This window comes from Bos taurus, chromosome 11 (assembly GCF_002263795.3).
Source record: "Bos taurus isolate L1 Dominette 01449 registration number 42190680 breed Hereford chromosome 11, ARS-UCD2.0, whole genome shotgun sequence".
NCBI classification, from domain to species: domain Eukaryota; kingdom Metazoa; phylum Chordata; class Mammalia; order Artiodactyla; family Bovidae; genus Bos; species Bos taurus.
In genome coordinates this window covers 26,698,323-26,724,133 of record NC_037338.1, presented here as the reverse complement: position 1 = coordinate 26,724,133, position 25,811 = coordinate 26,698,323, and the positions used below count along the sequence as shown (strand labels likewise).

The window sequence follows — 25,811 nt, the reverse complement described above, 5'->3', positions numbered from 1 at the left end:
CTGGAAGGGCTAGACAGATTTGAACTAGTCAAGGAGTCAGCAAATGGGACAGATCAGTTGAGATTATCTGATCTGAGAACCAGAAGGAAAAGAGTGAAGAATGACAAGAACCTGATCAGGAGCTGGGATGGGCCCAGCTCACTAAACCATCACAAACTGAGGGGAAGGGGAAGGTCACTTACAGACACGTGCCCCTTGTTTCAGAGCTGACTTTGCAGTGAGCGCACCAGCACCCTATGCTGAACTGGGCATAAGGACTTACCATCCAATTAGGCCATTTTCCTTCTGGCATGTTTTCCATCCAGGATGTGATAATCTCAGACACACTGTTGCCAGAAGGCTTGTCTAGTTTACTGAGGTAACTGTTGAAGGGAAAATCTGCTTCTTGGATAAAAGGCAACCCATAGTATACCATGGTCTTGGTGATGCTCTCTCCATGGGCTTCAGTCCCCATGAACCTGTAAGAGAAGTACAGTGTCGTCAGGGTCTGTGAGGAGACTGGGAAAGCGCTTCGCAGCTGCTATCCTCATGGACAGGATGGGAATGAATGCATGCTACTTGACCACGTCAGCTAGGGCTTACTAAGGAAGCAGAATCAAGCCGACGCACAGAAATGGCACGCTGGGTCAACTGGCAATTTCTCAACACATTAAACCGAGAGACTAGCCCAATACTGAGTCATGTCTAAAAGAAACACATTTGGATCTCAGTCAATACCGTTCTTTGCTTTCTAAATCTAAACGAAACTCGGTAACTTCCAGGAAGACTTTTCTGTAGTAATTCTCATCACTGCACTTGGAACATACAGTACATGCCTGCATATAAGGTGAGGGCGGCTCACCCAAGAAACTTCCCCTTGTGTCTGAATCCCCGTAAAGTCTCACTTTATTATTGGGGTGCACTATCAGTTGCTGGAAAGCAGACACTCTTCAGGGAACACATATTTGCCTGAAATGACCCACATCAATGCTGGCTTTAGCTGTTGGAGGCATTACATTGAATGGATAAGTACACAGTATCCGGAGCTGGGGTGTTTCAGTTCCAATCTCATCTCTGTGATCACTGCCTGGGTGACCATTACCTGTATGCCCAGAGTCTCAGTCTCCTCATCTGTAAAACGGGGACAGTTATCAGAGAACCTACTTCAAGAAGAAGTTTCTTGAATTCCTTTTCCATTGATTCTGTTGGGTAATCAATATAAACACTACAAGAGTTAAGTTCACTGAGTGTTTATTATGTGCCAGGCGTCGTTTTAAGTGCTTCACAGACATCTCATGTAATCTCACAACCTTATATGGCTGTCAGTTAGCACTTTTTAGTTGATGAGAAAACTGAGACTTAGGTTAACTAACCTTATGCCAGCTCAAGGTGGCATAGCTCTTATGCCTGAGGACTCCACCTCAGCCCCACCTGATTCCAAAGTTGTGTTCCTAACCATTGTGATCTATTAACAGCTTAGCTGGAACATTTGCATGCTAACAGGGCAAATAATAAATAATAAAGACTAACCTTTAGATAATATATTTTTAATTAATTTTCACAAAATTCCTATAAATACATATTGTGACTAGCATCGTTTTACAAAAGAGGAAACTAAATCAGCAAACTTAAGCAACATGAGAGACTATACCAGGCCCTAGCGTAATCGAGTTATGATGCACTGTAATTATACGGTTTGTTAAATTATAACTGGAACCTCTTGAGGATGCGTGATTGTGAGGGATAAAGTGCAGATCACACGCTGTGCCTGTGGTTACCTGTATCGCCCTGGCTCCCTGCTGTATTGATTCATGGTCTGCCGGAAGCTGCGGACAATGTCGTGCATTCCCACCTGTGTGGTGGTGAAGTCATGGTGCAGCTGCGAGTAGTGAGTGACCATGTCCTTTGAAAACAGGACAGCATGGTTACCATAATGTCACATGTCAAATGCCCATAGCGGCCTCGTGTGGACTGTCTCTTCAAAGGACTCAGACCAAAACACACATGCTTAAAGATGGTCCTAAGGCTTCTACTGCTCAAGGGATTTTGTTCACGGAGAACACTCAATATTATTAGTGTTTCATTTTTTGCTTAACTTATTAACTGTAAATCTAGTAAACAAGTTAAATTTTACCAAACAGCTAAACATTGATTACAAATGTATTTAACAAAATCCTCTTAAACATTTTATTGTCCCAAATGCTCCACATTTTTAAAGGCAAACAAAAGAAATTATCTTAATGATTAGAGTACATTATTACATTTGTACTTTATCTGCTCACAAAATTATTAATACCATGCATTTAAATTTGTTTTTTTACCACTTTTGTCCTTTATTCTTATAGTTATACTTTCTTGGGGTTTCAATAATTTTTCCTGATACTGATTTTGTGCTTTTCAAGGGTTACAATAATCTTCTAGAATCACAGTAAAAGATTATGTCTCATACAAGCTCAGGTTATAAGTCCTGGGTTAGGACATGGACAGGCTAGACAGTCCATGAGTTGCCATCCATTCAGTGGACCCCTTTTTTATAAGTGATTTTCTCTTGCTAGATCAAGTGAAGTTTTTTGAAATCTCCAATATCTTTGGAAGTTACATGTACTTTAAGTTTTTCTTGGGTAGTACACAAAATCCATTGTTCTGGTCATTTGTCTTCAGTGGAAGCATATGCCTATCTTCCGACATATTATAATTAGCAAGGTTATTCTGGAATTTTTCTTCTCCAAGTATAAGTGCTTCTCTTTGGGACAGCTGGCTAACATACAACCTTTTTTTCTCCTTCAGTTTTCCTTTCTACTGGAACTCAGATGTGAAAAAAAAAATGGCTTAATCATAACCTTGGTTCATGACATGGTCTCATAATTAGCCCATGAATGGCCAGCTTCCCTTTATTACTCAGATAAGATTATCACGTTGATAACCATATGAATTTAATTTTACTTTCTAAAAAGGGCATCATGTTATACATAATTTAGATTTTTTTTGCTACACATTATATCACTAAGATTGACCCATTTTGCTATGTGTCACTATTAATTCATTTATACATGGACTTCCCTGGTGGCCTAGACGGTAAAGCGTCTGTCTACAATGCGGGAGACCCGGGTTTGAGCTCTGGGTTGGGAAGATCCCCTGGAGACGGAAATGGCAATCCACTCCAGTACTATTGCCTGGAAAATCCCACGGACAGAGGAGCCTGGTAGGCTACAGTCTATGGGGTCGCAAAGAGTCGGACACATTTTTACATACTCTTGTATAAATATACTAGTCTTTTATTTTGAAATGCATTTTGGGACTGCTATCTACTTGCCACTGAAAACAGCCTGACTGTAGCATGGTGGTCAACTATAGGGGTGAGAGTGGCATGTGATTATTACTGTGTCTCATGTGTGACATGGGAGGGGAAAGGTTGAGACCCACTGGTGTGAAAGCATGAAAAGCCCAAATCCTATTGCAGATAGCTTTGGTTGGTAATCCCATTTATCACCTGTGTCACCCTGATGAATTAATTCCTCTAAGATTTGCTAAATGGGGATCATGAAACCTCACAAGATGTTGAGAGAGCTAAATGGAAAGAGCACATAGCATACAACTGATGCTCAGCAAGTGTTATTTCCTTTCCGTTCTGCTTACATGTAGCTTTAATGACTGCAAAAGCACCTGGGGAATTTAAGCACCTCCCTTGAGCTTGAGTGAGTGACAGAAATCACAGAGTTATGGCCCTTGGTGGAGTCCACACTGTCCATGCCCTCAGAAAGTGATCTGTAAAGATCACTCTGGAGGGAACCAGTAGAAGGAAATATCTAGTCGCATGCATTTGAAACTCCTGTGTTTCCTAAAGAAAATGATTCAAAGCACTTGGGCAGAACAGAACTCACCTCTGGTAAGTGGTGTCTCAGGCTAAAAAAAAAAAATACTCTGATAACATTTTCAGAAAAGAAAAAAATATAAATAAGTATATATTTATAAATATATACTTATTTTATAATATATATTAAAACCATGTATACATATATTAATATGTTTAAAACTTTACCGGGATTTGGGTCTTATTCACTTGGGCCTCATCTCTCAGATGCTTTGCTTCTAGAAGAAATGGAAGAGCATCGAAACTAAAGCCATCAACACCCTTTGAGAGCCAGAACTGTATAATTTCCTAAACAGGAAGAAGCAAAAACGCTTGATTATATCAACAACACATTGTTGTCACAAGGTTTAATAAAAGTCTTGTCTGTTAGTGACTTTCCATCATAAAACAGTCACCTCCACATATAAAAGTATCTATTTAGCACAGCAGTGTCTGAGCCTCATGAACTTTGGAATACTGTATTTATGGGCTCCTGAGATGGCTGGATGGCATCACTGACTCGATGGACGTGAGTCTCAGTGAACTCCGGGAGTTGGTGATGGACAGGGAGGCCTGGTGTGCTGCGATTCATGGGGTCGCAAAGAGACAGACACGACTGAGCAACTGATCTGATCTGATCTGATTCTTCCCTCATATTTGAATTCAGAATGTTACATATGTAACTGATGCTATGAGCATGTTCCCAAAGTTTAGACTCCACTGGAAATGAAAGAATAAAACCACAATGAAACATAGGACTCAGGAGACACTGAAACCACAATGAAAGATAGTACTCAGGAGACACCAGATACATACATAGCTTATCTCCACCATGCTCCGTTCCTTAGAAGTCACTCCAGACTGACAGAAAATAACCAATTTAGCAGCCAGTCATGAAGGCTGTTCCACCAGACTGGGGCATTTTGGAGGGAAAGACTGCAGCTTTCATGTCTGCTTCCCTTGCCACTGACCCAGCAGTTGTTATTCAGTGAACCAGTCGAGGAATGAAAGAATCAACTCCAAATGAGTCAAAGATGGTGTGATACTGCTGGGACATCAAAGAAGTACAGCCAGTTCGCTGGCTTCGAGGCATCTACACAGTAGCTGGGGACACGTGAGAGGGTTACCTAACACAAGGCAGGACACGGTTCAGCATCATGAGAGCAGCTTCCTCGGTCTGCATGACTGTTGGAGCACCAAGAAGATCTAAGTTAACATGGGTGGGCACAGTCCTGCCTTCGGGCAAGGAAAAGCTAGAGCTTGGCTTGAGATACCATCAGAGAGTAAGCCTAGAAGAACATTCGGGACTGTTTTGGGACAGCATGAGTCAAGCATGGAGGCAGAGGATGACTTGGCCTGTATGGGGACAGTTAAGAAGACCAGTGACCTTGAAAAGCAGAGGGCCTGGTCTCAGTTCCCCTCCCCCTGCCAACCCCTCCCAGCTGGGCTGACGCCTGCACTCACCGAAAGACACCCTTCTGCAAAGGAACAACAGCTCTCCCTGTTCTCCTTTCAGCTCAATCCTTGCCAAAGGGAAGTTTCTACAGGAATGTGTACATCATATTTGGAGAAGGAAATGGCAACCCACTCCATCACATTAGAGCAGAACCACCTGTAACTTAAGGTACTGGAGTGAAGAAGCCAGTTTTCACCTAGTGAGGGGAACAGAGCTATAGACCTCAAATAAGGACTGTCTCCAAAATCACTTGCTAGATTCAAAGTGTCTTTCTTGTATCTACATGGGCATATGGGGCCTCTTGAGGCTGCAGGTCAAGGCTCCCAAAGGTTTCTCTAGGCTGAATGCAAGGCTGATGTCAGTCCGTTTAAGGTGAAATTTTGAATGGCAAAGCTTAAACAAATTTTTCGAATCTAAGAACAGACTCTGCTGCTGACAAGCCTCATTTTGAACATAGCTGACCCAAGTGCCCTTAAGCTGGCCCTACCCAGTGGAATTTCTCTTTGGGGTACAAGACCCACAAATCTATTCTTAGTAGCATCCTTCTTCACAAATTCGTTCATTCAATAAGTATTTGGGTTCCAGCTAGGGACCAAGCACTTAGCTATAGGCCTTGGAACTAGAACCACATGCAAAATACAACACAACCCAGACACAATCCTAGGTCTCATGGTTTTTTTTTAAGAATCCTCAGCTAGACAAATATTAATGCAAAAGTACTGAAGTCACAGACACGATAAAGCTGTTAAAGAGAGGAGCATGGTAACACAAGGGTGACACAGCAGGACTTGCCAGGGAGGTCAGTGCAGCAGGATGGCAGGAAGTGAAGGCAGTTGAGATTCAGTTAGAGAAGCCCCAGATAGGAAGGCACCTCATTCATAGAACAGGATCCATAGTGGCTCTAAGGACCCACTTAGCATGAAGCTAACCAGGCTTAAGTTTTAGGACCCTTCACTGCATGGCCCCCTTTCTACTTACATTCATTTTTCATTCTAAATAACCACTTTTTTTTTCCCGTACCTAATTTTATACTCTTTTTATTTTTAAAAAGCCGCAAGTTTGGAGGATGGATACATGTATATGTATGGGTGAATTCCTTCACTGTTCACCTGAAACTATTAAGATATTGTTAATCAGCTATACTCCAATATGAAATAAAAAGTTTAAACTTTAAAAAAAGCCCCTGGTTTTTATAACCTTCAAATCCCATACAACCGGGGTCCACCCCTAGGTGGCGCTGTTCTTAACAAGAGAGAACAATGGAAGAGAATCGGGGTGGGGCACAAATAACTAATCCACTCAAGCGGACTCTGACAAGAATGTAGAAAACATTAAACGCCATGCAGTTGTAAACATTAAGCTTTGGAGCACTAATTTCCGAGAATAAAGCTATTCATTCTCTTCTTGAGGTCCTCATTCACTTTGGGGATCACAGCATTGCTAGCTACCGAGCCAACATTAGAGAAGGAGAAACAACATTAGAGAATGAGAAACACGGACCTCAGCATAGGCATATGGCCCTGGCAGGGATTTTCACTGTAGTCTGGTAAGAGATGTTATCATTGTTTGATGAGACAAAACTTAAAAAGCCGGATGCTTGTTTTTGAGAGTCTTTTTTAAAATTTTTTATTAAACTTTTTATTTTATACTGGAGTATAGTGAATTAATAATGCTAGGATCATTTCCGGTGGACGCAAAGAGATTCAGCTATACATATACATGTATCCATTTTGAGAGGCATTTTACATGCTGAGGTCTTCACCCACATAATCTAAAATTTGCTAAATGGCTCTTGAAAAATATTTTCATTGTGCTATTTATTCTCAACCAGGTAAAAAAAGAGAATTCCAGATTTTAATGGTTAAGTATAAGTTCAGTCACTCAGTCCTGCCCAGCTCTTTGCGACCCCATGAATTGCAGCACGCCAGGCCTCCCTGTCCATCACCAACTCCCAGAGTTCACCCAGACTCACATCCATCGAGTCAGTGATGCCATCCAGCCATCTCATCCTCTGTTGTCCCCTTCTCCTCCTGCCCCCAATCCCTCCCAGCATCAGAGTCTTTTCCAATGAGTCAACCCTTCGCATGAGGTGGCCAAAGTACTGGAGTAGTTTCAGCTTTAGCATCAGTCCTTCCAAAGAAATCTCAGGGCTGATCTCCTTCAGAATGGACTGGTTGGATCTCCTTGGTTAACCATCGCTTTATGCCAATTAAGCTCCCCTAGTGTGCCGGATGCAGAAATGGGCACGGAGCCTAGTTCCCCAAGTCTGGGTGACCCATGTAGGGACCATGGGACTCTAGGGACAGTACATTGTGTCTCCAATTTCTAACTAACTCCCATGACATCACGCAGCCCTGGTTTTTCCACCAGACATGTCTACATTCTTTTCTCGTTAAACAACTTGCTCCTCTGAGTGAAGAAGGAATCAGTTCAAAACCTTGAGGCAAATCTTTCCTTTTGAGGTGACTGACATTACTGGATCCACTTAAGTAAAATGAAAGGTTTGGGACAAAGAAAGGCTCTGCTGTTACACGTGATGATATGCAAGACATCCTCTTGATAATGACATATACCCCAGGTCATCCGTCTCGAGAAAGAATGAGAAAGCATAGGATATTTCAGAAAGACAGAGAGAAAACCATATCCTCTGCTTACAAGCAAGGAAGGCAAACCAGCCCTACTGGTCTTTAGAAATCTGGGTAAAATTCTCTGCTGACTCTTCCAGAAGCAGGACATAGATCACAGGCTCCAGAATCTGACCCATAAGGGACCATCCCATCTCCCCCACTGTCCAGCTGCATGACTTAGGTTATATGCATGACCTCCAAAACCTTGGTTTCTTCATCAATAAAATAATACCTGCTTTACAGGAATTCTGTGAGGATTAAATGAGGTACTGCTGCCAGAGTCAACTGATGCTTTGGTCTTTGTGCTGTGCTTAGTCGCTTATTCGTGTCTGATTCTTTGCAATCCCATGGACTGTAGCTTGCCAGGCTCCTCTGTCCATGGGATTCTCTAGGCAAGAATACTGGAGTGGATTCCTGTGCCCTCCTCCAGGGGATCTTCCCAACCAGGGATCAAACCCAGGTCTCCCACATTGCAGGTAGATTCTTTACTGTCTGAGCCACCAGGAAAGCCCAAGAATACTGGAGTGGGTAGCCTATCCCTTCTCTAGGGGAACTTTCCAACCCAGGAATCAAACCCAGGTCTCCTGCATTGCAGGTTAATTCTTTACCAGCTGAGCTACCCAGGAAGCTTATACCTGACCTCTCTGCTGTGTTTGACAACATAGACTAACCCTGTCATCTAGAAATACTCACAGGACTTAGATCCAGGATACCACTCTCCTGGTTTGTGACTTCTCTGCCTGCTCAACAGTCCTTTAAATATTCATACTCCTTGGGGCTCCATCTTACACCCTCTGTTCATTTCATTTCACAACAGTATTGACTCATTTATCTATCACTCATTGATTATTTAACAAGTACTTATACCGGCCATTTTTGACACCAGGGACCAGTTTCACAGAAGACAATTTTTCTATGGACAGGGGTTGTGGGTGGGAGGATGGTTTTGGAATGATTCAACCTCATTATACTTATTGTGCATTTTATTTCTGTTATTATTATTACACCAGCTCTACCTCAGATCATCAGGCATTAGATCCTGGAGGCTGGGGACCCCTTACATATATAATAAGCACCACACTATCCTAAGTGCTTTACAAAGGTTAAACCACTTAATCCCCAAACGACCCCACAAGGCATGTACCATTATTGTTCCCATTTTACCATCAGGGGAATTGAGACACAGAGAGATGATGCGTCTTGATCAAGGTCATCCGACAAGTAAGTGGTACACCGTAATTGGAACCGTGTGGTGCCCTTACAGGCTTCCCTGGTAGCTCAGATGGTACTCCATTTGTTATGTGGCCTTCCTTTACTATAATTATTTTAGTTGGAGGACATGCTACACCTGGCCATCATTGCCACATGACAACAACCCCATCAAGATAAATGACAAATGGCCCTTTGATTCACCTCAGCCAGCGCAGTTCGCTCACTGATATTACCTGCCTGACCTCTGTGGGCACTGTCCACATGGTAACAAGTCCGAGTTTTATCTCTGAACCAGACCTTCCCCTGAGCTCCATGGCATTCTAGCCAGCTACCCACTGAACACCTGGATGTCTCACAGAGAGCTCAAACTCTACACAACTGAGACCCCCCCCACACACACACCCATTCTTCCCATATCTCCCATCCCAGGAAACGGACCTGCCACCCAGCCAGAATTCAAATCTGAAACCTGGAAGTCACACCAGACTCCTCTCTAAGGACTGATGATGCCTCTGCAACCGCTACACCTTCTGCCACCCTCACTGGTCCCCCTGGGAGGTTTCCTAGTTACTGCATCACCCACCTCCCCAGTTTTTCTGCCTTCAAACCTGCCTTACTCAAATGCCTTCATCACAAACCATATTGATTTTTCCCAGTGCAAATTAAAAATTATTCCCCTGCCCAAGACAAGCACCTACCATGTCCTCCAATGCAGCTCATGATGTGGTTCCTACCCACCTCTCTCACCTCGTCTGATCACACACCCCCTCTCAGGACAACATGTACCCACAGTGGACAACTCCCAGCACTTCCACTGTGCTTTCTCTCTGCTGGGGACACTCCCACCTGTGTCTCTTTGCTTGGCTCAGTCTTTCTCACCCTCTAGCTATCATTGCTTCCTCTGTAAACCTTTCCCCAGTCTCTCCCACTCTGTGTCCAGGTTAGGTCCCTGCCCTGCATTCTCCTACTTCCTACTGCCATGAACACTCAGCACACTTTACCGTAATTTCCCATCTGTTTACCACCCCCCTCCAGAATATATTATAGCCCATGATGGCTACAACATGGGTCATTCTTTCTCACTCTCTAGGAATCATTGCTTATATCTATATATCTATATCTAGGTATACCCTCTATTTCCCATTTGTTTGCCACCCCCCTCCAGAATATATTATCATAGCCCATGATGGCCACAACATGGGTCCATCTTCAGAATCAGCCTACTCTGGCATATAGCCAATACACAGCACATGCTGTTTAATGAGGGAATGGTTTATAATGAAGTGCATGGCATACACGTGGTATAATGATGCTGCAGTGATGAGCATCAAGCACTGAGCTGGCTTATAAAGCAGGTAGTGAGTATATTTTATTTTGAATGGAGTTGCTTGTCTCCAGCAATACTGTGCTCAGTAGAGGCAGAACAGAACAATTACTTATGCTCTGTATCCCATCTTTAGCCAGGAGGGCATCTTGGTTCCCAGTTGCCAGTTGCTATAAATACACTAACTCCTCTAATCCAGGGCTCAGCCTTCCCACGTGGGTGGTTTCAGGAATCAGACTGAGCCCCAGACATGGGGCCAGGCCATCTGGAATCTCTTCCCTGCTCTGCAGCTTGTCTACTGATCACTTCTCTGGGCCTCAGTTTCCTTATTTGTCAAATAAGGGATTTGGAGGGCAAATTTTAAAAAACTGATCGGAAAATTATAAAATACTAGACAAATATAAGCCACCCCTCCTCTGAGAAGACTTCCTGACTTCTCTAGATGAAAAAGCTCTAGCCCTGGAAGGTTCAGGGCGGAGCCAAACCCCTAATGGCCAGTGCAAGGGAGAGGACAAAGAGGAAGAAGGATGCTCTGTGCTGGGTGTCTCCTGCCTGCCAGCCTCCCACCGTGCAGATAAGCTGAAATCTGATGGGAGCCCCGAGGAAGAAGGCTCAGGTCCTGAGTACAAGCTGGTATGCAAGCACAACTCATTCCAAATGCCTCCTCACCACAAATTCTCAGGGTTGCAAATTATTAACCTGCATAACTCTGCTTCAAAGATAAGTGCTGCTGGGGGAAGGAGGATGTCAGAAGTCCCTTCATGTGAAAGCTCCCTTTCCAGAAGCGAAGAGCCTTCCCTTACAGCATTCAGCCTTTCTTATTTACCTCTAATAGGAAACCTTCTAAACCAGCCTTGCAAAAAAATGTCTAACCTCTCAACCAGAGGCAGTAATGATTCATCTCAAGAGGGATTTCATCCTGCAAGGCTAGTAACTAAGGCTCCTATTTATGTCCTCCACTACTTGGATGCCTTCAAGAGAATTGCTGGGTTAGCCAAAAAATAGTTGATGTATTACTGGCACATTTTGGCAAAATTTATCACATTTGTCTAAACATCTCCAGGCAATCCATCAATATTGCCGCAAGGAGCCTGGAGAAATCCACTGCCTGATAAACCAACTGGTTTATGCTCCCATTTATGAATTTCCAATTAAAAACCTGCTTACAAAAACTGTGTAGAAAAAGTGAAACACAGAGAGAGAAGCAGTTTGCCTCAGATTAGGCAAGGAGCTGTGGTTAATTTAAGTACATGGATGCCACAATCTCGGTGCTTGGGTTTGAATCCTGTCCCCTTAGTCCCAAGGTGGGTGGTGTCACCTCTTTAAGCATCAGTTTCCTTCTCTGTAAAACAGTCGTGGTCATAAAATCTCCTAAGTTAGGTTTGTTTTGAGCATTAAATGAGATAATGCTTGTAAAGCACTTGGCAAAAAGTAAGTGCCTAATAAGAGTGGGGGGTGTGAGTGTATAAATGATCTTCAGTGATGGAGAAAAGGAAAGTTCACACTCCATCAGAGAAGTTTAAAACTAACCCCTCGTTAGTGGGCTGACTGTGTCTACCTCCCCACCCTCAAATGAGACAAGGCTGCCATGACAAGGTGCCTACTTCTCAAGATCGCAAAGCAATTCATCTAAATTCTGGAAAACATATATAGTAAAAATAGCCTTAGAACTAAGGAATTTATAGGAATATATTTAAAAGAAGTGCAGGATATGTACACTGAAAACTAGAAGACACTGTTGAAAGCAACTAAAGGAGATCTTGAGTAAGTAGAAAGACATCCTGTGTCCACAGATCGGAAGAGCTAATATTCTTCAGATGGCAAAACTCCCCCAAACTGATCCACAGATTCCATACAATCCCAGCAGGCTTCTCTGCAGAAACTGACAAGCAAGCAGGGAAGTGCAAAGAACCTAGAACAGTCGAATAATCTTGGAAAAAAAGAAAAAGGTTGTAGAGCTCACACATCCCAATTTCAAAACTTACTATATAAAACTGTAGTAATCCAGACTGGCATAAGGACAGACATATAGATCAATGGAACAGAAGTGACAGTCTAGAAATAAACCCCAATGTTTGTGATCAACTTATATTCAAAAGGGTTCCAAGATAGTTCAATGGTGAAAGAATAATCTTTGTTAAACACATACTGTTGGGATAACTGGATAGCTACATGCAAAAGAGTGAAGTTAGACTCCCTCTTACCAAATACAAAAATCAACAAAAAATGGATCAGAGACCTAAGTGTAAGAGCTAAAACTACAAAACTCTTAAAGGAAAACATGAGTTAAATCTTTACAACCTGGAGTTAGGCAATGGTTCTTAAATGTTATACTATAAGCATAAGCAAGAAAAAAAATAGATAAGTTGAAGATCACAGCAATTAAAAACTCTTGTGCTTCAAAGAGCACCATCAAGGAAGTAAAAAGACAACCTATAGAAAGGAAGAAAATTAATTGCAAATCATATACCCAGAATGTGTTAAAAAAAAAACAAAAACTTATAACTCAACAAAAAGTCAAATAACACAGTTTTAAAATAGACAAAGGATTTGAATAGACATTTCCCCAGTGAAAATATACAAATAAACTATAAGCACATGAAAAGACGCTCACTATCGTCAGCTGTCAGGGAAATGCGAGTCAAAACCACAGTGAAACACCACTTCACTAGCATGACTGTTATCAAAGCTAAGACAATAGCAAGTGTCAATGAGGATACAGAGAAAATAGAAACTCCATACATGGCTAATAAAAATGTAAAATGGTCCAGCTACACTGGAAAACAGTTTCTCAAGAAATTAAATACAGATTATAATATAGATATAATATAGATACAGATTATTATATATTATAATATATAATATAGATGTCACAGACATCTATATAGATACTATATGATTCCATTTATGTGAAATGTCCAGAACAGGCTTATTTATAGAGGCATAAAGCAGAGTAGTGGTTTCCAGGGCTCAAAGAGAGAAAATGCAGTAGCCAGAGGGAATGAGTTCTAATGGGTATGGGGTTTCTTTGGGGGGGTGATGAAAGTGTCTGAAATTAGTAGTGATACTTGCATAATCCTGTAAACATACTAAAACCACTGACTTACATACTTGAAAGGGGTGAATTTTGTGATATGTCCATTATATCTCAATAAAGCTGTTATTTAAAAACAAAACAAGAACAGACTAAGGGGCACAGGTGTTCTTAGTGACTCCAACAAGGCATCCTCTCCATCTGGTTGACATGATGACTTGTAGAGAGAGACCCACAGCTCCCTGCTCTGCTCTATTTGGGTTTCCTCCTCACCGGCCTCAGAGCCCTACCCTGGTATCCTAAATTCTTGCCCATGAGAGCCACAGCAGCAGCAATAATGAAAACAGCAGCAGGGCTAATGTTTACTGTGAATTATGTGTCAGGTGTTGTTAGAACCACCACTATACAGGTGTGAGTGCCAGCAACTCTCACCTGGGTGCTGCAGGAAATCTGAGCATCATCAGACCACAGAGCATCATCTCTGGCTCAGCAAGTGTCCCTATGACAGCATTCACGGCCCCACAGCATCAGCCCTCACCCTCATTTTTACACCCAAACTCCCCAACCCTGTCCCTCACTTCACTGAAGTGCACTGATAGTGTTGCCACATGGAATACAGGACGACCAGTTAAGCTTTAAGATAAACCATGAACAAATTTTTTAGTAGAAGAAAGTATCAAATATTGCACTAGTCATTGTTTAACTGAAATTAAAATTTAATCGAACATCTTGAAATTTCACTTGCTGTGCCTGGCAGTTCTGCGCAGCAGCCCTCAGGTCATTTCTGAAACACGTGGAGCTCTGTCTCCCCCAGAAAATTTTGCATTTGCTCTTCTCTCTGCCTGAAGTTCTCTTTCCCTAGCTGTTCACATGGCTCCCTTGCAAACATCAGGTTTTGTGCAAATGGGACCTCAACATAGGGGTGTCTCTGAGCCCACTTCTCACTGGCACTGTGAAGCTCTCTAAGCCTTCATCACCACCTGACATGTTAAATATTTAGCTGTTGTCTGCCTTCCCCTAAGGATACTGGGAATTCCTTGAGGGTGGGGTTTTTGATTCACTGTTGCATTCCCACTGCTTAGAACCAGAACTGACATGGAACAGATAATAAGCCGATATTTACTGAGTGAATACAGAAATGTTGTGCGTGGGTTATACCAACTCATGTTCCAAAAAGCCCCTCTGAGACAAACACTGCACCATCAATCGTGTCTCATAGACAAGGGATCCAAGACACAGAAAACTAAATAATTCACGCAGAAGCTCCCTGAAGCCAATGATGAGGCCAGGTCCAGACCCAGGAGCTGTGCCAGCTTAGCGCAGGCAGAGAGGCATCTCATAGCTAAGGTAACAGGTGTTTCTGCCTTCCACCCATTTCAATTATTTGGGGTTAGAGGAAGGAAAGAGCCACTGACATATCTGAGAGTCTGTATTTGCATCAGACACCTTAATCCCAGAACTGAATTGCACTGCTTGATTTTGCTCATACAATTACTATTTAACACAAAGGGTAGCAAATAACCACTTATGCACCCATGAAATGGAGAAGTTTACGTGGATGTCTGTACTCACTTTTATTTCTTCTTGAACATCAGGATTACGGAAATTTAAATCAGGTTGCTCTTTCATAAACTGATGAAAATAGCATTGTTTTCGTACTTCATCAAAGTGCCAACTGGAGTTTCCATATACACTTAACTAGCAAACAGAAAATAGCAGATCAGTTCCTTAGCATGGTTTCTATGATGGTATCGCCCACAAAGAAATGATCATTGTCATCGTCAGCCCCATGCAGACCAAGTGCACAAGTCCCCAGAATTTTCCTTCTAGTGAGAGCACTAGTTAAATTAATTCCCTAAAATTCCACTTGCTGGCCTAGTGCCCCACAAAAGTGGTTGTGATGTGTTTGTACAGTAGAAACTGTTCACAACAACCACAACATCAAACCAATGCTCTCAATGTAAGGAGCAGGCATTTCTAATCTATTTTCTTGAAACTTCTGTCCAGGCCCTGGACTCCTGTTTGTGAAGAAAAGCAAATGATGGTCAATTTGGGAGAAATACACGTTCCACTGATCTTGGAGCTTGAATCCAAATAGAGAGATTATTTAAATGGTATTTTTAGAAAAATATTAGAATCATTCCATTTAAAATGCTGTTAGCCCTCAGGAATAAAAGAAATCTAGCAACTTCAAGAGGACTTCCCTATAGCTCAGATGGTAAAGAATCTGCCTGCAAGGCAGGAGACCCAGGTTCGATCCCCAGGTCAGGAAGATATCCTGGAGAAAGAAATGGCAACTGACTCCAGTATTCTTGCCTGGGAAATCCCATGGAAAGAGGAGCCTGGACAGCTACAGTCCATGGGGTAGCAAAGAGTCAGAAATGACTAAGTGACTGAGCATGCACACACAGTGACTTCACATGTTGGCAGCCAACAGCATTTGACAGGGGTGCTGCTTTCCTCCTTCTAGAAACTCACATCCATGGCATTTCCAGAAGGAGGAACCTGTGTCAGGTTTCCTCAGGGCTCTGTCTTGGGCCGTTTGTTCATTTCACACTAAAGAGAACATCTAGACAACATTTACAAACTGAGGGACTTGCATAAATATTTTATTTTTAGTTGAAAGATCTAGTCACACTGGGTCCACATTTCCATGGCAACGACTGGCCCAAGCTAAGTAGTAGCTGATGCCTTTTGAGGAAACATTCTCTCACTAGCTCACTTCATGGCCCACCTGAATAAAAACCAGGATAAGATTTTTACAGCATATATCAGTATACAGAAAGATCAGGATACAAAATATAAAAAAATAAATAAGTAAACTCTGCAAATCTATTTCAAAGGGACCAGCAATCCAACAAAAAATTGGAGAAAGAAACCATTAAACAGATGTTCCACAGAAATGGAAGCTCAAGTGAATAAATGTATGAAAAGATATTCAGCATCATTATTAATTAGGCAACTAGTACATCAATAATTAGTAATTAGATAAATAATCATTAGCAGTTAGAGAAATGTAAAATTAAGACCTCAACGTTGTACCAATTTATGTTCACTCAGTAAAAATTAGACTAGGTACAGTCTTTAGCCCTTTCATTTATTAGCTGTGAACCAGGGCAAGGTGCTTAACATTTCTCTGCCTCAGTCTGCTCATCTGTAAAACAGGAATTAAAGCCCAACCCATAAGCCTCTATAGTGAATTACAGGAGTTAATGAATATAATCAATATAAAACACTCAGAGCCTGGCACACAGTAAGCATTAGCAAATGTTTGCTAATGTCATCATTATTTTAAAAAGTGGTGGATTGGTAAAAAGGAAAATTGTGTGTTTGCTCAATCACTCGGTTGTGTTCAACTCTTTGCAACCCCGTGGCCTATAGGCTACCAGGTTCCTCTGTCCACAGGATTTCCCAGGCAAGCATACTGAAGCAGGTTGCCATTTCCTCCTCCAGGGGATCTATACGGCTCAGGGACTGAACCTACATCTCCTGCACTGGCAGGTGGATTCTTTAACCTGAGCCACCTGGGAAGAGGTGAAATTGCCAGGACTTGCTAAAGGGCTATTCACCAGGCTGCATATATTAGTGCTATTCACATAACCTCGGATATGGGAGGTTGGGAGAAAAGAGCACACAGTCAACTTTAGACACACATCGTTTGAGTGCCCTTGGGTCATTTAAAAGCTGATGCCCAGGGGTCAGCCTCTTTTAGTGCTTATGGAGGTCAAGAGGGAGGCCCTGGAGTGGGGAGAGATGATCCAGAGAAAAAGGGTCTGTAGAAAGCAGGAGAGAAGATGAATTAGAGTACACAGAGGGACTGACCTGGGACAGAAGGAGAGCTGCCAGATAAACTGCAAGACATTCAATTCAATCTGAATTTCAGATAAGCAATGAATAGTTTTTTAGTGTAAGTGTATTCCAAATATTTTACACTAAAAATTGTTCACTGTTTATCTAAAACACATTTCACTGGGCTTTCTCTCAAGCAGGAGAGACAAGGTCTCTGTGCAGAAGAGGTGAACAGGAACAGGATGTGTCAGCTTCTGTTCTCCCTTTAAAGTTGGGTTTGCTGCTGAGGGTGATGAGATGCAGTGAAGGTGGGTAAGATGTCTGAAGAGGAGACAGGGCATGTTGATCAGTTGGGTTTAGTAAAATTCCCCCAAAAGAGTGGATGGATCAGTCCAGATAGGGACAATGACTATGTCCATAGGCTTGGATACCAAAGTTCAGGTAAAGAAAAAATGGATGGTTGAGTTCTTTTATGGCTACCATTTTACTGGACAACGGAGTCAAAAAGTCAGAAAGGCAAAAGGGTCTGGAGGGTAGCAAGACAGTTACTAAACTAATAAGACATGGGGTCTCAGCTGGACAGAGGGGGAAATAAAGGAAAGAGAGGTTAACAAAGAGCATAGGTTTTAATATGCTAAAACACATCAGCTCTACAACGAAATGAAAAATCCAAACCCACAGATGATTAGAAGCTTGGGACTTCATTTCTATTTCTTTGGGAAATTTGTTTCCCTTCTCTTAAACTATTGCTATCATTCATTTTCCTTTAACAGGGCTTTATAAATAGCCAGTTTAATAACTGAAGATCTGCCAATTTTACTTCTGTAAATCAAGCATGTTGGGACTTACCCAGTTGTTGGGTGGTATGGTTGTACCATTTTCATGGTTACAGTCATGCCAGATATAATAATCGGTATATTTTCCTGTCCGGTTCCGACTCCATTGAAACCAAGCATGTTTATCACTGGTGTGGTTTGGTATGAAATCGATGATTAATTTTAAACCTAGTGCGTGAAAACATTTCAAATGGTAAGATAATATTATATTATATAATATCATATTAGAATAATACAATAGTGAGGAAGAAAATGCTCTAAGCCAAGAAAAGACTCTGATGCTGGGAGGGATTGGGGGCAGGCGGAGAAGGGGACGACAGAGGATGAGATGGCTGGATGGCATCACTGACTCGATGGACGTGAGTCTCAGTGAACTCCGGGAGTTGGTGATGGACAGGGAGGCCTGGCGTGCTGCGATTCATGGGGTCGCAAAGAATCGGACACAACTGAGTGACTGATCTGATCTGATCTGATCTGAAGCATTTGGAGAAATGCTTTCCTTAAACCATCCCACCCACCTTCCATTAAATTTACCTTTATCATGTATGGCTGCAACCAGATTCTCAAAATCTTTCATTGTTCCAAAAATGGGATCAATTTCTCGGAAATCTTCAACACCATGTCGGAAATCTTTAAGGGATGATTTATAAAATGAAGTAATCCAAACAGTTTTTATATTTAAAGTTGTGATGTAATCCAATTTATCTTGAATACCTGAAGGCAAAAGTCAAAGCCATGAAAAATAGTTTGTTTTTTCAGTCGAACGATTAAAAATAAAACGAATAGGCTTAAGACAGAAATATTTGGGGTTGTTTTGAATTTGGGTAAAATTCAAATAGCAAGGTCTAGTTCTACAACCAACAGCAAATTAGTCTTCTAGCAATAACCTTTGAACTTTAACATCAGTGCATAATATTTAAAAAATCTGTCTGTGGTTTGTTCATATTTTATACTTAAAACCAAAACTACACTATTGTTAATTTATTCTACACATGGTTTCAAGCATCTAATCCAAGCCAGATGCTGCTAAGTACCAAGATACAAAGAAGAATAGCGTATGCACTCTGGATGGTCACGTGATCTAAGCTGCACTGTCCAGTGTGCAGCCACTTGCCACGTGGCTCTCAAGCACTTGCAATGTGACTAGTCTAAACCGAGATGTGTTGCAAATGTAAAACACACACTGGACACTGAAGACCCAGTATGACAAGAAAGAATGTAGAATAGCTCATTTATATTTTTATATTGATTATATGTAACAAAGACCCTGATGCTGGTCATTAGAAAAGACCCTGATGCTGGGAAAGAGTGAAGGCAGAAGGAGAAGAGGGCAACAGAGAATGAGATGGTTGGATGGCATCACCGACTCAATGGACGTGAACTTGGGGAAACTGCAGAGATGAGGAGGGACAGGGAAGCCTGGTATGCTGCAGTCCATGGGGTCGTGAAGAGTTGGATTCAACTGAGCGATTGAACAACAACAATATATTGAAATGATAGTTGATATGTTGGATTAAACAAAGTTTATTATTCAAATTAAGTTCACTCGTTTCTCTTTTACTTTTTTAATATGGCTGCTAGAAAACTGTCAATTACCTATGTGGTCCACATTCTATTTCCTTTGGATGGCACTGAAGTCAAACACTTATACAGAAGAGAACTTTAGACTTAGATGAGAAGAGACATAGGAATGAAACTCTTGTACTTGGGACCCCGTAGGATAATTAGCAGTTAGTGGGGGGAAGTGCTTCTAGTTCAGAGTCCTAAATGCAGAGTCCGAGTTTAGTACTCGGTCTGCAGTGACTTCCTGTGGGACCCCTGTCAGAAGTCGCTGAGGCCAAAGCAGGAGTCAGGCTGCTTCTCTGTGTCCTGACTATATTTCAGTTCCCTTCCGTGGATGGCCGTGAGACCTCCTGGAGTATCAACAGGCAACAAAAGAATTTTGATTTAAGTCAGATTAAAGTCAAAATTTTGATTTATATCAAGAATAAGCACAAAGGAACAGGATGATAAAAACGAATAGGCCAAATGGACACAGAGTAACAAAGCATCTCCCGATGTCCACATTCCAGGGGACAGAACGCAATAGACTAAACTGAAACCTGGAACATCTTCTTCAAATTAGAACATAATCCTCTCAACCTCTAGAAAAAATACCTATTAATTACAGGAAGCAGCCACAAGGAAAAGTTACAGGCAATGACAAATGTGAGAGGTGAATACAAGTTGCCCTTTGCACAGGGAATTTAGAAGATTACAGAGGGAGGGCCAGGAAGTGGGTAGTATATTTTAGGGCCATAGGGTTTTTGGCTTTATTCCATCAAAACATCACTTTGCAAAGCATTTACTTTGTAAGCAGCAGCAGGTGATAGGATCATGCTAGGGGCTGAGGGGTTGGAAGGAAAGTCACCCAGATACGTTACACCGAAGCACCAGAGGTGCAGCTCCATCCAAAACACTGAAAGAGTTTGGGGAGGGTAGCGCCCCCTCTGATTAAGAGATTAAATAGATTAATGAAGGAAGTGGGTTTGAACTGCATCTTAAAGGTCAGATAGTATTTCAATTAGTTAAGATGCAGGATGATTTTTAAGAGAAAAATTATATGAGTGTGAAGAAGTCTTTTATTAGTTTACTAAAGAAAGCTGAAGATTTTAGGAGTGTGTTTGAACCATTTTAAAGTTCGACTAAGCTCATTACCACTTCCTATACTCTTTTCTTTTTGATGCGTAACATAATCACATTTATTTAAGAATGTATTCCAATATCAAAAAGCAAAATTCAACAATGCAAAACCTCAATTACTTTCGTACCAACCTAATAGTTTTGTGAGGACTCCCTGATGTATTCAGACATTTTCATGTAAGGTGCAGGCCTTGACCACACAGTTCTGAGACAAATCTATCCTTATATACTGTATTCTAGACCAACTACAGTCTCAAAGGCTGCAGTTTCTGAGTCTAAGCTGTCCACTAATTGAGGAAGTAGTAGTGACCTGTTACAGGAGGTGTGCAAGGAAAGCCATCTTTTAGAATGCTGGACTGGGGCCTTCTCGGTAAGTCAGAAGAAGGGGCTGCAGGATGGAGGGCCTTACAGACTCTACACCAATGAAAAGAGGAATACTAAGCACCAGGAAGGGAGCCAAGCAACTAGCCAAAAACAAACAATTCAGCAAGCTATTATATATCAGGCATCTAGAGTTATACCCAATACATTCGTGTGTGCTCAGTTGCTCAGTGGTGTCCAACTCTTTGCGACCCCCCCAGACTGTAGCCTATCAGGCTCCTCTGTCCGTGGGATTTTCCAGACAAGAACACTGGAGTGGGTTGCCATTCCCTTCTCTATCCCATACTCTTAAATAATTATTTTGTCTTCTTCAAGCCAAACAGCATTATCAAAAATTATCTTATTAGTTTATTTGTTCCTTATTGTTTCCCTTAACTGGGTAACCATATCAACCAATTTGCCTGGGACAGTTTCCTGCAATTGGTTTGTGTCCTCACTTGAGCAATAAATAATAAGGCCATCCCATACATAACACACTAGGAAATTATTAGCATATCTTTAAAAATATTTTTTACTTTCTTTATTAGATGGATTTTTTAAAAATAATCCTTAATTCAACTAATGACCAACCCACACTATACCTTTTCTTCATTTCTCAAGATTTAAGCTTTTAAAGACTCAGTCTATACATTTTAAAGATATCACTTAATCTTCTTCTAAAATAATGAAGTATGCTTTGCTTATTAATCAGAATCTCTCTGCCAGATTAGTAAACTAGCCACTGTGCACCCTGGAAAAGGGATTCCAAAGAGTCTAAACAGTCACTCTGAGATGACCAACTCTAAAGTGTACAGAAGCAGGACACATTTCAGGAGGAAACTTGCTCATGCAGGAAGTTAGACCAGATGACTATGCAAAAGTTCCTACTGGGCAATAAACTTAACAGCCCTTTGGGGGCTCAAAGGGCTCCAGCAAGTATCCTTTCATCATATGCTAAGAATTGCTGGGTTCTGCTGAGTGGCTTTTTAAAATATCATAAACAAGGAGAAAGGCATCATCAAGTCATACTGGGTGGAATGTGCTTATTACCACACAGCCCAGGCATAATGAGCTTCCAGGACGAAGAGCCCTAAACCAACCTCATCCCGCCCTGTACCAAGTCTCAAGGCACGCACCTTTCAGATCTCCGTCCCCGTCCTTGTTGCTGTCCCTGAAAGACCTTGGGTAGATCTGGTACATGGGTCCTGCCTGCCACCAGTCCAGGCACTTGGGAGAGATGGCAATGATGGCTATGGTGGCCGCAATGAGCACGAGCACGGAAGCCACGGTGAGCCAGAAGAGCACCTCCCGCGGTATCCGGTAGCAGGCCTGGCCCGAGAACTGAAATAGCACCTCTTTGGGCATCCCAGCGTAGGGCCGGACATCCTTCACATCGGGCTCCCCGGGGCCAAGGATGTCCACGGTGTTGTGCTGTGGCCCGACCACTGGGCTGCTTGGGTCCAGGTCAGTCTCCCGGATGTCTTCATTTTGTACAAACCCGTTGTTGGTCTGGCCTTCCTTCGCATTTAATCCAATGGAATCTCTCTTGCTTTTATCCTCAGCCATGTTTCACAATCTTATCCCTGCCGAGTGCCTTTCTTCAGTAACAAAAGGGAGAAGAGAGCTTGCAGAAATGCTTGATCGTGTTAATGAGCTTTTCATGGTTTATAAATAAACCTGACTGGACAAAGTTCAGCCGAGGAAGAAAGGGTAAAGGTAAAGTGGGGTTTTTAAAAATTCTCCTTACACCCTGTGAGACCGATGTAGCAACAGTCAACCACATGGAGGGATTCAGATCTGGACTGGAGCAGAGGCACAGAGGAGGTGAAATGGGAAGAGGACACAGCGTTCCACTGCAGTTTAAGACCTTACTTGCAAATATTCACAGCAGCATTAATCACAACAGTCAAAAGGTGGAAAGAAGCCAAGTGGATGAATGGACAACCAAACTGTGACACACCTTAAAAAAGTAATGAAATTCTGACGGGTGCGGCAACATGGATGAACCTTGAAGACATTATGCTAAGTGAAGGAAGCCAGAGACAAAAGGACAGATGTCGTCTGAGTGCACTTATGTGAGGTAGGTACGAATTCATAAAAACAGAGCAGAAGGGTAGGTAACGGGAGTCGGAAGAAAGGAGGTCATGAGCAGTTCTTGTTTAATGAGTATAAAGTTTACATTTTGGACTATGCAGAAGTTCTGGAGGTGGTCGTGCACCAATGTAAATGTATTTAACGCCACTGAATTGTACACTTTCAAGTTCTTAAAGTGGTAAATTTTATATTATGTATATTTCACCACAATAAAAAATAGCTTAAATTTTCTTTCTTGTTAACTAGATATGAGAAAAAGAAACAGAATTTTGCAGGGGAAAACATGCTTTTCTTTACTTTTTATTTTGAAGGTCTCTTCTACAAACCCAAGAGGAAGAGGATCTGAAGACAGGGGACAACACCACCTTTGTCACTGAAACTATTGTATCTCAGTTCAAGCCAACCTGATACATGCCTATTTGTATGCTCAGTTCGACCTCAGGTGCCTTCAGTCTTATTTCCTATTTTCAGAAGAGTATGGTTGCCCATTCTTGGAAGCACTTTTCCAAGTGGGGATGGTGGAATGGGGAATTTCATGTCTAGCAAATTCAAGTGGTTTATTATAGGTAAACAGTTCTTAATACAAGCACTAAAGACTTGTTTAATCATTGACAAGTATAAAATATAAATTTGCAACCAAGAAGAAACTGCATAAAGTGAGGTATGCTTTCCTAGAAGATTATGCAAACCTTAAAAGAATATGATGATTCATGGCTTCCTTCTAATCAGTGCACATATAATAAATGGTTCTATGACTCTTTTGATCAAATAAGAAATTTATTGTTTTAAGTGAAGAAAGTTACATGAATTACTAATATTACTGTTAATTTGTAGAGTGACTTAGAAGCAGTAATTGGTACAGAGAAATGAGCTGTTTGATTTTGGCTAAGTTATTTTTTTAAGTGAGTAAATCCCAAAATCTAGCTCATTCAATGCGTCTGATAAGGAGCATCTCTCATTATTACTAATTAGGCATACTGTATATTTTTTAACAATTAAAGGAATTTAACTTGTATGTTTCCAAATCACTTTATCTCTCACACACATAATGGTAATTTTCACCATAGGAGCTAATTGAAAGGATTTTTTGAACAGTAAAAGCAATTACAAAGATTGAATTTATTGAATAAAATTTATTATACAACAAAGCATATAATTAAAGAACATATGACAAATTGGGAAATGCATTGGTAATAAATATGCCAAAAAACTTTATGTTTTTAACATTAAAGGTATGTATACATTGTTAGACATTCAGTTCAATTCAGTCGCTCAGTCGTGTCCGACTCTTTGCGACCCCATGAACCGCAGCACGCCAGGCCTCCCTGTCCATCACCAAATCCCGTAGCTTACTCAAACTCATATCCATCAGTCAGTGGTGCCATCCAACCATCACATCCTCTGTCATCCCCTTCTCCGGCCCTCAATCTTTCCCAGTATCAGGGTCTTTTCAAATGAGTCAGCTCTTCACATCAGGTGGCCAAAATATTGGAGTTTCAGCTTCAACATCAGTCCTTCCAATGAACACCCAGGACAGATCTCCTTTAGGATGGACTGGTTGGATCTCCTTGCTGTCCAAGGGATTCTCAAGAGTCTTCTCCAACACCACAGTTCAAAAGCATCAATTATCTGGCGCTCAGCTTTCTTTATAGTCCAACTCTCACATCCATACATGACTACTGGAAAAACCATAGCCTTGACTAGATGGACCTTTGTTGACAAAGTAATGTCTCTGTTTTTAATATGCTGTCTAGGTTGGTCATAACTTTCCTTCCAAAGAGTAAGCGTCTTTTAATTTCATGGCTGCAATCACCATCTGCAGTGATTTTGGACCCCCCAAAAATAAAGTCTGCCACTGTTTCCCCACCTATTTCCCATGAAATGATAGGACCAGATGCCATGATCTTAGTTTTCTGAATGTTGAGCTTTAAGCCAACTTTTTCACTCTCCTCTTTCACTTTCATCAAGAGGCTTTTGAGTTCCTCTTCACTTTCTGCCATAAGGGTGGTGTCATCTGCATATCTGAGGTCTTTGATATTTCTCCCAGCAATCTTGATTTTAGCTTGTGCTTCCTCCAGCCCAGCGTTTCTCATGATGTACTCTGCATATAAGTTAAATAAGCAGGGTGATAATATACAGCCTTGACATACTCCTTTTCCTATTTGGAACCAGTCTGTTGTTCCATGTCCAGTTCTAAATGTTGCTTCCTGACCTGCATACAGGTTTTTCAAGAGGCAGGTCTGGTATTCCCATCTCCTTCAGAATTTTCCACAGTTTATTGTGATCCACACAGTCAAAGGCTTTGGCATAGTCAATGAAGCAGAAATAGATGTTTTTCTGGACCTCTCTTGCTTTTTCAATGATCAAGCAGATGTTGGCAATTTGATTATGTATACATATATAAAATTTCATAATATCAGTTTAAAAATGTCAGTTAAAGCTTGAAAAAAGGTTGTAAACAGATATTTCACAAAAATCAACTCATTAATGTTAGAGAAATAAGCATTTTCAATCACTTTGGCAAAGAATTTCTAAAAGATAATAGTACTAGCAAGGATCCAGTGTAAA

General features: G+C 41.5%; 1 protein-coding gene across 1 annotated transcript in view; it reads right to left on the bottom strand.

The window, feature by feature from the left end:
• Positions 1-22,728, bottom strand: part of SLC3A1 (solute carrier family 3 member 1) — a 33,612-nt gene extending 10,884 nt beyond the window's left edge. Inside the window, 7 exon segments of the mRNA NM_001034633.2 lie at positions 263-458; positions 1,758-1,882; positions 4,019-4,138; positions 15,055-15,180; positions 18,121-18,275; positions 18,642-18,821; positions 22,286-22,728. Coding sequence (NP_001029805.1) covers positions 263-458; positions 1,758-1,882; positions 4,019-4,138; positions 15,055-15,180; positions 18,121-18,275; positions 18,642-18,821; positions 22,286-22,715 — 1,332 coding nt within the window. The 5' untranslated portion in view covers positions 22,716-22,728.
• Between the last annotated feature and the right edge of the window lie 3,083 nt (positions 22,729-25,811).